This window comes from Tachyglossus aculeatus, chromosome 15 (genome assembly GCF_015852505.1).
Source record: "Tachyglossus aculeatus isolate mTacAcu1 chromosome 15, mTacAcu1.pri, whole genome shotgun sequence".
Lineage (NCBI taxonomy): Eukaryota > Metazoa > Chordata > Mammalia > Monotremata > Tachyglossidae > Tachyglossus > Tachyglossus aculeatus.
This window is the reverse complement of record NC_052080.1, coordinates 14,953,093-14,966,315: the sequence shown is the minus strand read 5'-3', so window position 1 is coordinate 14,966,315 and position 13,223 is coordinate 14,953,093. Positions and strand designations below refer to the sequence as shown.

Here is a 13,223-nt window from a genome sequence, read left to right as displayed (position 1 = left end):
AACATGACTGAATGAACGGATGAGCTTGGATTTATTCCTGGGCTTCGTGAGGGGCCTGGACCACGTGCCATAAAAGAACGACTAAAAATCTGATTATCGCATCTACCCCGGCACTTACCAAACCGCCTAGCATATAGCCGGTGCTTAACAAATACCATAAAAAAATGATAATCTTGTAGATACCCTAACATGTCATAAGTATCTGGCACAGAGTAGGTGCTTAACAAATACCATTAAAAAAAACAACTAAAAATCTGATTATGTGGTAATCTCCCCCGGCACTTAGTACAGTGCCTGACACACAGTAAGCGTTTAACCGATACCAAAAAAGAGGATTAGCTTGTATCTACCCCAGCGCTTAGAACAGTGGTTTGCACATGGTAAGCACTTACTAGATACCACCATTATTATTATTATTGGTCACCGTACCGTCCTCTCCCGAGCGCTCAGTACAGCGCTCTGCACACAGCAAGCGCTCAGTAAATACGACTGAATGAACAAATGAGCCTGGATTTACTCCCGGGCTTCGTGAGGGGCCTGGCCCACGTGCCATAAAAGAACGAATAAAAATCTGATTATCGCATCTACCCCGGCACTTACCAAAGCGCCTAGCACATAGCCGGCGCTTAATAAATACCATAAAAAAATGATAATCTTGTAGATACCCCAACACTTCATAAGTGTCTGGCACAGAGTAGGTGCTTAACAGATACCTTTAAAAATAAAACAACAAAAAAATCTGATTACGTGGTATCTCTCCCGGCACTTTGTACGGTGCCCGACGCTCAGTAAGCGCTTAAAAGATACCAAAAAAGCTTGTATCTACCCCAGCGCTTAGCACAGCGCCTGACACATAGTAAGCGCCTAACAAACGCCGTACGAGAAAACGGATCATCTTATTCCTACCCCGGCACTTAGCCGGACACGTAGTCGGCAGCGCGGCTCAGCGGGAAGAGCCCGGGATTTGGAGTCGGAGGTCGTGGGTTCAAATCCCTGTCAGCCGGGTGACTTTGGGCGAGTCACTTACCTTCTCTGGGCCTCAGTTCCCTCATCTGGAAAATGGGGATGAAGACGGTGAGCCCCCTCTGGGACAAGCTGATCACCTTGTAACCTCCCCAGTGCTTTGCACAGAGTAAGCGCTTAATAAATGCCATTATTATTATTGTTATTGTTAACAAATACGGCGGGTATTCTCGTATCTACTCCGGCACTCAGTACAGCGCCCGGCACATAGGAAGCGCTTAACAGATACCATAAAAAATCTGATCATCTTGCAAATAGCCCAGCACAGGTCAGATAGAGGCAGAGATTAATGTAGCGGCACGTATCCTGAGTCCGAATTTCGGCGCGACCCCCGGGGCCGGCCCGACCTTCCGTTAACCCCGAAGTTAATGCTCAGACAGTAGCGAGCTCTTCGGCCCTGACGGAGGCCACGGTGGGCAGACCTTCGGCGAGAGCCCGGGCCTTGGGTTCATTCATTCATTCGTTCACTCATTCAATCGTATTTATTGAGCGCTTACTGTGTGCGGAGCACTGTACTAAGCGCTTGGGAAGTCCAGGTTGGCAACATCTAGAGACGGTCCTTACCCGACAGCGGGCTCACAGACTAGAAGGGGGAGACGGACAACCAAACAAAACATATTAACCAAATAAAATCAATAGAATAAATATGTACAAATGAGAGTAATAAACACGTACAAACATATATATATATATATATATGTGTATATGCGTATGTGTACATATTCATTCATTCATTCAATTGTATTTACTGAGCGCTTACTGTGTGCAGAGCACTGTACTAAGCGCTTGGGAAGTCTAGGTTGGCAACATCTAGAGACGGTCCTTACCCGACAGTGGGCTCACAGACTAGAAGGAGGAGACGGGCAACAAACCAAATGATAGTAACAAAATAAAATCAATAGAATAAATATGTACAAATGAGAGTAATAAATGCGTACATATATATGTATACGCGTATGTATACACATTCATTCATTCAATCGTATTTATTGAGCGCTTACTGTGTGCAGAGCACTGTGCTAAGCGCTTGGGAAGTCCAGGTTGGCAACATATAGAGACGGTCCTTATCCGACAGCGGGCTCACAGACTAGAAGGGGGAGACGGACAACCAAACAAAACATATCGACCAAATAAAATCAATAGAATAAATATGTACAAATGAAAGAGAGTAATACGTACAAACATATATATGCATATGCGTATGTATATTCATTCATTCATTCATTCAACCATATTTATTGAGCGCTTACCATGTGCAGAGCACTGGACTAAGCGCTTGGGCAGTCCAGGTTGGCAACATATAGGGACGGTCATCACCATCATCAATCGTATTTATTGAGCGCTTACTGTGTGCACAGCACTGGACTAAGCGCTTGGGAAGTACAGGTTGGCAACATATAGAGACGGTCCCTACCCAACAGTGGGCTACATGTATATGCATATATAATATTATATATACACATATATACAATATATAATAATATACATAATAATATATCATAATAATATAATTATATATGATATAATTATAATAATATAATATACAATATTATTATATACATTATATCATATATAGTTACATACAATATATATTAATATTATATATAATATTATAGAATATATTATATATAATTAAATATGATATAATATACAACATATTAATATTATATATAATATATTATATATAATTAAATATATAATATATATTAATATTATATATAGCATTATATTATATATATATATAATGCCAGCTCTGCCACCGGTCTGCCATGTGACCCCGGGCGACTCCCTGCTCTCCTCTGGGCCTCGGTTCCCTCGTCTGTAAAACGGGGATTATACAACGGGCCCCGGGCACCGTCCGCGCCCCCAGATTTGGCGTCCGCCCGCCCGCTCGCTTACCTGCTTCCATTTCCTGATTGATGAGCTGGACCTGCAGGTTGAAGAGCTGCTCGTGGACTTTACTGTGCGCCAACTTCAGCTTCTCTCTCCTGCTCACCATGTAGCAGAGGTTTCTCACCTACGAGGAGACCCCCCGGCCCCGGCCCAGGGAAACAAAAGATTTTGATCACGTCACGGCGGACGGCGGGGAACGAAGGACCGCTTTCTCGGACCTCCCCAGCTCTCCTCGCCCACTAAATGTTTGCCTCCCCGCCGACCGAGCGCGCGGGAGAGTTCGGTGTAACGGAGGAGCTTTTAATAATGATAACACCGACGGTATTGGTTGAACGCTCGCCGTGTGCCAAGGTGAGACTGTTTTGACCTCCTCGCTCTTCCGTTTTACGCGGGAAGGAAGAGCAGCAGCGGGGAAGTGTTGGGGGGATCGGCTCCCTCGTCCTCCGAATGGGGGGATTCGGGTCGCCGGTGGGACGGGGACCGTGTGGGGAGCGTCTGACCGTTCTCCCGGCCTCTCCCAAGCGCTCGGTACGGCCCTCTGCCCGCGGGAAGCGCTCGGCGGGAGCCCGGGAAGTCCGCCGTGCCCCGGGGAATCCGAGAAGGAAGGGCGGGATGAAGGAATGACGATCGTCCCGGGACCCGTCGGCGCGCCCGGGCGCAACCGCGAGCCTGCTGTCGGGTGGGGATGGCCTCCGTCGCCGGATCGGACTTTCCGAGCGCTCGGCGCGGTGCCCTGCACGCAGCAAGCGCTCAATATATACGGAATGATTTGGGGAGCTCCCCCACAAGGTTCATCCTTTCACTCATTCATTCATTCAGTCGTATTTATTGAGCGCTTACTGTGTACTAAGCGCTTGGGAAGGACGAGTCGGCAACATCTAGAGACGCTCCCTACCCGACAGCGGGCTCCCAGTCTAGAAGGGGGAGACGGACAACAAAACATATTAACAAAATAAAATAAATAGAATAAATATGTACAAATAAAAGGGAGTAATAGATACGTACAAACATATATACATATATATGTGCATATGTATACATATTCATTCATTCATTCAATCGTATTTATTGAGCGCTTACTGTGCAGAGCACTGTACTAAGCGCTTGGGAAGGACGAGTCGGCAACATCTAGAGACGCTCCCTACCCGACAGCGGGCTCCCAGTCTAGAAGGGGGAGACGGACAACAAAACATATTAAGAAAATAAAATAAATAGAATAAATATGCACAAATGAAAGAGAGTAATAAATACGTACAAACATATATATGTATATGCATATGTATACATATTCATTCAATCGTATTTATTGAGCGCTTACTGTGTGCAGAGCACTGTACTAAGCGCTGGGGAAGTACAGGTTGGCAACATCTAGAGATGGTCCCTACCGGACAGCGGGCTCCCAGTCTAAAAGGGGGAGACGGACAACAAAACAAAACATATTAACCAAATGAAATAAATAGAATAAATATGTACAAATAAAAGAGAGTAATAGATACATACAAACATATATACATATATATGTATATGCGTAGGTATACATATTCATTCAATCGTATTTATTGAGCGCTTACTGTGTGCAGAGCACTGGACTAAGCGCTGGGGAAGTACAGGTTGGCAACATATAGAGACAGTCCTTACCCGACAGCAGGCTCACAGTCTAGAAGGGGGAGACAGACAACAAAACAAAACATATTAACCAAATAAAATAAATAGAATAAATATGTACAAATGAAAGAGAGTAATAAATACGTACAAACATATATACATATATATGTGTATGCGTATGTATACATATTCATTCATTCATTCAATCGTATTTATTGAGCGCTTACTGTGTCCAGAGCACTGTACTAAGCGCTGGGGAAGTACAGGTTGGCAACATATAGACTGTGAGCCCACTATTGGGTAGGGACTCTATATGTTGCCAACTTGGACTTCCCAAGCGCTTAGTCCAGTGCTCTGCACACAGTAAGCGCTCAATAAATACGATAGATGATGATGATATAGAGACGGTCCCTACCCGACAGCGGGCTCACAGTCTAGAAGGGGGAGACGGACAACAAATCAAAACATATTCACCAAATGAAATAAATGAAATAAATATGTACAAATGAGAGTAATAAATACGTACAAACATGTATATGCATATGTATACATATTCATTCATTCATTCAATCGTATTTATTGAGCGTATTTATTGAGCGCTTACTTATATACACACACACACACGTAGATAGGTATATACATACACATCTATCTATAGATATCTATCTATAGGATAGATAGATAGATATATATGTATATATATACATAGATAGATACAGAGATGTAGATATATATATAGATATAGATAGATAGATATCTATCTATCATCTATCTTTATATATAGATAGATAGATAGATAGATAGATAGATAGATAGATAGAGAGAGAGAGAGAGATAGATAGATATAGATATTTTAAGCGCTGGGGAAGTACAGGTTGGCAACATCTAGAGACGGTCCTTACCCGACAGCAGGCTCACAGTCTAGAAGGGGGAGACGGACAACAAAACAAAACATATTAAGAAAATAAAATCAATAGAATAAATATGTACAAATGAGAGTAATACGTACAAACATATATACATATATATGTATATGCGTATCTATCTATCTATCTAGATAGATAGATAGATAGAGATATAGATAGATAGAGATAGATAGAGATAGATAGAGATATATATATAGATATCTATCTATCTATAATCTATCTTTATAGATATATATATCTAGATAGATAGATAGATAGATAGATATAGAAATATTAAGCGCTGGGGAAGTACAGGTTGGCAACCTATAGAGACGGTCCTTACCCGACAGCAGGCTCACAGTCTAGAAGGGGGAGACGGACAACAAAACAAAACATATTAACAAAATAAAATCAATAGAATAAATATGTACAAATGAGAGTAATACGTACAAACAAATATACATATATGTGTATGTATCTATCTATCTATCTATATATATACATAGATAGATATATAGATAGATAGATATAGATATAGATAGATATATATAGATATAGATACATTGATAGATATAGATATAGATAGATATCTATCTATCTACAATCTACCTATATAGATATATATCTATATAGATAGATATAGATATAGATAGATATAGATATAGATAGATATAGATATCTATCTATCTATAATCTATCTTTATAGATATATATATATCTAGATAGATAGATAGATATAGAAATATTAAGCACTGGGGAAGTACAGGTTGGCAACCTATAGAGACGGTCCTTACCCGACAGCAGGCTCACAGTCTAGAAGGGGGAGATGGACAACAAAACATACTAACAAAATAAAATCAATAGAATAAACATGTACAAATGAGAGTAATACGTACAAACACATATACATATATATGTATATGCGTATCTATCTATCTATCATCTATCTTTATAGATAGATAGATAGATAGATGATAGATAGATAGATAGATATAGATAGATAGATAGATAGATAGATAGATAGATAGATGTAGATATTTTAAGCGCTGGGGAAGTACAGGTTGGCAACATCTAGAGACGGTCCCTACCCGACAGCAGGCTCACAGTCTAGAAGGGGGAGACGGACAACAAAACAAAACATATTAACAAAATAAAATCAATAGAATAAACATGTACAAATGAGAGTAATACGTACAAACATATATACATATATATGTATATGTGTATCTATCTATCTATCTATCTATCATCTATCTATCTATGTATATATATATACATAGATAGATAGATATATAGATAGATATAGATAGATAGATAGCTATCTATCTATAATCTACCTATATATATATCTATATAGATAGAAAGATAGATATAGATATATATCTATCTATAATCTACCTATATAGATATAAATATATCTATATAGATAGATAGATATAGATAGATGTAGATAGATACAGATAGATAGATATAGATATAGATAGATATCTATCTATCTATAATCTACTTATATATATATTTATTTATTTACTCTATTTATTTATTTATTCATTTATTTCACTAGTGCATATCTATCCTATTTATTTTATTTTGTTGGTACGTTTGGTTCATGTTCTCTGTCTCCCCCTTTTAGACTGTGAGCCCACTGCTGGGTAGGGACCGTCTCTATGCGTTGCCAATTTGTACTTCCCAAGCGCTTAGTCCAGTGCTCTGCACATAGTAAGCGCTCAATAAATACGATTGATTGATTGATTGATATATATATATCTAGATAGATAGATAGATAGATATAGATATCTATCTATAATCTACCTATATAGATATCAATATATCTATATAGATAGAAATCTATATAGATAGATATAGATATCTATCTATAATCTACCTATATAGATAATATATTTATATAGATAGATATAGATATCTATCTATAATCTACCTATATAGATAATATATCTATATAGATAGATATAGATATATAGATAGATATAGATAGATAGATAGATATAGATAGATAGATAGATCTAGATATCTATATCTATCTATATAGATATATTATCTATATAGCTAGATTATAGATAGATGTCTATATAGATAGATACAGATATCTACCTATAATCTACCTATATAGATAATATATCTATATAGATAGATATAGATAGATAGATAGATTATAGATAGATATCTATATAGATAGATCTAGATATCTATCTATAATCTACCTATATAGATAATATATCTATATAGATAGATATAGATATATAGATATAGATAGATAGATCTAGATATCTATATCTATCTATATAGATATATTATCTATATAGGTAGATTATAGATAGATATCTATATAGATAGATATAGATATCTATCTATAATCTACCTATATAGATATCAATATATCTATATAGATAGATATAGATATATAGATAGATATAGATAGGTAGATATCGATCTATAATCTACCTATATAGATAATATATCTATATAGATAGATATATATAGATAGATATAGATAGATAGATAGATAGATCTAGATATCTACATCTATCTATATAGATATATTATCTATATAGGTAGATTATAGATAGATATCTATATAGATAGATATAGATATCTATCTATAATCTACCTATATAGATATCAATATATCTATATAGATAGATATAGATAGATAGATAGATATAGATAGATAGATATCTATCTACAATCTACCTATATAGATAATATATCTATATAGATAGATATAGATATCTATCTATATAGATATATTACCTATATAGGTAGATTGTAGATAGATATCTAGATAGATAGATCTAGATATCTATCTATAATCTACCTATATAGATGATAATAGATCTATATAGATAGATAGATCTAGATGGATAGATAGATCTAGATAGATAGATAGATAGATGTAGATATCTAGCTAGCCTTACCCGCTCCAGGTCCTGTCGGAGATGCATGAAGAGCCTGAGGCGGACGAGCGTGCTGTCTTCCTTGGGCTGGACGAAGCCGTTCTCCTCCTCCTCCTTGGGGGGGAAGAGGGGCCTGTTGGAATTGCTTTTCCGCTTGAGCTTCCAGTAGTTGTAGATGAAGTCCACGGCCAGCCTGGGGAGGCGGACCTCGGCGGCGGCCCGCTCCACCTGCACCAGGCCGTAGAACTCCTCCTCCAGCTCGCGCAGCTTCTGGCTCCGCAGGCTGGTCTTCTTGCTCTCCGCCTGCTTGGGGTCGGGCGGGCCGCGGGGGGCCGCCTCCGCCGCCGCCGCCGCCGCCTCCTCCGGCCCTCCCGGCTTGCTCTTGCTGTGCTTCAGGCAGTGGGACTTGAACTTCACCTCGTCGCCCTCGTCCAGGATGGTCTTCATCTCCAGGCTGTGCTCGAAGGCGCACGTCACGTGGAAGGCCGTGATGCAGCTCTTCACCGAGCACTGCGGGGCGGGGGGAAGAGGAGGGGACGGCGGTGGGGACCCCCAACCCGCTCCTCCGAGGGGGTCCGCCGAGCGCCGGGCGGAGGGGACGGTCCGCCCACCCTTCTCCGGCGCTCGGAACGCCTCGCATCACAGTAAGCGCTTCCTAAACGCGCTCAGGACGGCGCTTCGCCCACCAATCGATCGATCGTATTTATTGAGCGCTTACCAGGTGCAGGGCACTGTACTGAGCGCTTGGGAAGTACAAACTGGCAACACGTAGACGCCAGTACTACCGTCCCGCCCCCGCTCCCTCAACCGCGGCACGGCGACTCATCCTCATCGGTCGTACTTATTGAGCGCTCACTGGGTGCAGAGCACGCTCGGGAAGTCCGAATTGGCAACACAGAGAGACGGTCCCTGCCCACCAGCGGGCTCCCAGTCTAAAAGGGGGGGGGGACGGAGGACAAAACCAAACGTACTAACAAAATAAAATAAATAAATTCGGTCGCCGTCCCCCCTCCCGCTCGAGACCGCGAGCCGCCTGAGGGAGGGGGACCGTTTCCGGCCCAGCTGGCCCGTTGACAAAACATATTAACAAAATAAAATCAATAGAATAAATATGTACAAATGAGAGTAATACATACAAATATACATATATATGTACATGCGTATGTATCTATCTGGACGGCCCGAAAGGGACTGTCTCTATATGTTGCCAGTTTGTACTTCCCAAGCGCTTAGTACAGTGCTCTGCACATAGTAAGCGCTCAATAAATACGATTGATGATGATGATATATGTATATATAGATATAGATAAATATAGATATAGACGGCAGCGAGGGTGGTATTTATCTGCCGGGCGCTGTACTGAGCGCCGGGGAGGACGCGGTCCCCGCCCCGCACGGGGCTCCCGGTCTTCATCCCCATCTTCCGGATGAGGGAAGCGAGGCCTGGAGAAGCGAGGTGTTGCCCGGCTCCGCCGGGATTGGAACCGGGATCTCTCCACGGCGCCACGCTGCTTGTATTATTATTATTATTATTATTATTATCATCACCATCATCATCATTATTATTATTATTATTATTACCCCAGCCCTCCGAATGGGGTCTGACACACAGCAGGCGCTTAGCAAGTAGAATAAACCCGACAAGCGCGCGCCCTGCGTCCGGCCTGACGGGCTGGCGTCCGCTCCAGCGCCGGGAGCGCTCAGCAAGTACCGTAAAAATAAAATAAAAGGAAATACCTGAATGCAAGCACCGGTCTTCAGCTTGCACAAACTGCAGACCAACGCCCAGCGGCTTGGCGGGATGTGAGAGATTTTGGTGATCGGCTCCATCCTCTCCGGGCACGCGATGCTCACCTGGGGGCAAAACAAGCCGCGGAGACCTCGTTCGCCCGTGAGATCGTACTTACTGAGCGCTCCCCGGGTGCAAAGCACTGTCCTAAGCGCTTGAAGGGACCGGCAGCCCGCCGTTCAAGAGGAATGGGCGCATTTCTAATAAGAAAGATCATCATCGTGAAGCACCTCGACTCCTGCAGCTACTATATCGGACGATAATTCGTTCAATCGTATTTATTGAGCGCTTACTGTGTGATAATCAGGGGATTGGTTAAGCGCTTACTACGCGCCGGGCACCGCGCTAAGGGACAAGCTAATCAGGTCGGACACGGTCCCTGTCCCAAGTGGGGCTCGCCACCTTCAACCCCATTTTCCGGATGCGGTCACTGAGGCCCAGAGAAGTGAAGTGACTTGACTGAGGTCACCCTGCCGGGATTAGAACCCAGCGCCTTCTGACTCTCGAGCCCGGGCTCTATCCACTAGGACACGCTGCTTCCTTACTGAGCGCTCATTGGGCGCAGAGCACTGTACTAAGCGCTGGGGAGAGTACAGAATAACAGCGTTGGTAGAGACGTCCCCTGCCCGCCATGAGCTTACAGTCTAGATGATTTTGATGGCATTTATTAAGCGCTTACTATGTGCAAAGCACTGTTCTAAGCGCTGGGGAGGTTACAAGGTGGCCAGGTTGTCCCACAGGGGGCTCACGGTCTTCATCCCCATTTGACAGATGAGGTCACCGAGGCCCAGAGAAGTGAAGTGACTTGCCCAAAGTCACACAGCAGACGAGTGGCGGAGCCGGGGTTTGAACCCACGACCTCTGACTCCGAAGCCCGGGCTCTTTCCGCTGAGCCACGCTGCTTCTCTAGAAGGGGAAGACGGTCGGTCCGTCAGTCGAGGCTATCTACTGAGCGCTTACTGCGGGCAGGGCGCTGTACTAAGCGCTTCGGAGAGGACGAAGGAGCAGTAAGCAGGCGCGTTCCCTGCCCGCAACGAGTTGAGAGACACTGATATAGAGAAACCAAGGTCCCCTTAATAATGGCATTTATTAAGCGCTTACTATGTGCAAAGCACTGTTCTAAGTGCTGGGGAGGTTACAAGGTAATCGGGGTGTCCCACTGGGGGCTCACAGTCTTCATCCCCATTTTACAGACGAGGGAACTGAGGCCCAGAGCAGTGAAGTGGCTCGCCCAAAGTCACCCAGCTGACAATTGGCGGAGCCGGGATCTGAACCCATGACCTCGGACTCCAAAGCCGACACTCACCACCGGGGGGAACGCGGTGGGGGGGAGGCCTTCCGGGAGGGCAAGTCACTTAACTTCTCTGTGCCTCAGTTCCCTCATCTGTAAAATGGGGATTGACTGTGAGCCCCCCATGGGACAACCTGATCACCTTGTATCTCCCCCAGTGCTTAGAAAAGTGCTTGGCACGTAGTAAGTGCTTAATAAATGCCATTATTATTATTATTATTATTGGACTTCCCAAGCGCTTAGTACAGTGCTCTGCACACAGTAAGCGCTCAATAAATACGATTGAATGAATGAATGAGGGAGGTGTCTTCTAATTCTGTTGTCTTGTGCTCTCCCAAGCATTTAATATAGTTGCATTAAATCCCCCCCGCAGCCTTATCTCCCTCCTCTCCCCACAGCACCTGTATATGTTTATATGTTTGTACGTATTTATTACTCTATTTATTTCATTTGTACACATTTATTCTATTTATTTTGTTAATATGTTCTGCCTTGTTGTCCGTCTCCCCCTTCTAGACTGTGAGCCCGCTGTTGGGTAGGGACCGTCTCTAGATGTTGCCAATTTGGACTTCCCAAGCGCTTAGTACAGTGCCCTGCACACAGTAAGCGCTCACTAAATACGATTGAAAGAATGAATGAATGAGGGGAGAATGGAAGATGCCATCAGTCACCACCAGGGGGTGATGCAGAGAGGAGGGGAGGCCTTCCATGAGGGGAGAATGGAAGGTGCTGACACTCACCACCAGGGGGAGACACGGAGAGGAGGGGAGCAAGGAAGGTGCCGACACTCACCACCAGGGGGCGACACGGAGAGGAGGGGAGGCCTTCCGGGAGGGGGGAATGGAAGGTGCCGACACTCACCACCAGGGGGCGACACAAAGAGGAGGGGAGGCCTCCCGGGAGGGGAGACTGGAAGGTGCTGACACTCACCACCAGGCCAGGGGGCGACACAAGGAGGAGGGGAGGCCTTCCGTGAGGGGAGACTGGAGGGTGCCGACACTCACCACCAGGGGGTGACACAAAGAGGAGGAGAGGCCTTCCGGGAGGGGAGAATGGAAGGAAGCGACACTCACCACCAGGGGGGCGACACAGAGAGGAGGGGAGACCTTTTGTGACGGGGGAATGGAAGGAAGCAACACTCACCACCAGGGGGCGACACAAAGAGGAGGGGAGGACTTCCGGGAGGAGAGCATGGAAGGCATGGAAGGTGCCGACAGTCACCACCAGGGGGCGACAAGGAGAGGAGGGGAGGCCTTTTGTGAGGGGAGACTAGAAGGAAGCGACACTCACCACCAGGGGCAACACAAAGAGGAGGGGAGGCCTTCCGGGACGGGAGAATGGAAGGTGCCGACACTCACCACCAGGGGGCGACACGGAGAGGAGGGGAGGCCTTCCGGGAGGGGAGAATGGAAGGTAGTGACACTCACCACCAGGGGGTGATACGGAGAGGAGGGGAGGCCTTCCGGGAAGGGAGAATGGAAGGAAGCGACACTCACCACCAGGGGGCGACATGAAGAGGAGGGGAGCATGGAAGGTGCCAACACTCACCACCAGGGGGCGACGCGGAGAGGAGGGGCGGCCTTCTGGGAGGGGAGAATGGAAGGTGCCGACACTCACCACTAGGGGGTGACACGGAGAGGAGGGGAGGCCTTCCGGGAGGGGAGAATGGAAGGTAGTGACACTCACCACCAGGGGGCGACACGGAGAGGAGGGGAGGCCTTCCGGGAGGGGAGAATGGAAGGTGCCGACACTCACCACCAGGGGGCGACACAGAGAGGAGGGGAGGCCTTCTGGGAGGGGAG

General features: G+C 44.6%; 1 protein-coding gene across 3 annotated transcripts in view; it reads right to left on the bottom strand.

Annotated features, from left to right (window-relative positions):
* The window catches only part of JADE3 (jade family PHD finger 3), a 60,904-nt gene that overhangs the window by 3,417 nt on the left and 44,264 nt on the right, over positions 1 to 13,223 (bottom strand). For all 3 annotated transcript variants that reach the window (XM_038757094.1, XM_038757093.1, XM_038757095.1), the window contains exons 8-10: positions 10,079 to 10,195; positions 8,363 to 8,851; positions 2,923 to 3,040 (exon numbers count right to left, since the gene is read on the bottom strand). In XM_038757094.1, coding sequence (XP_038613022.1) covers positions 2,923 to 3,040; positions 8,363 to 8,851; positions 10,079 to 10,195 — 724 coding nt within the window. The remainder of the gene's footprint in view (positions 1 to 2,922; positions 3,041 to 8,362; positions 8,852 to 10,078; positions 10,196 to 13,223) is intronic.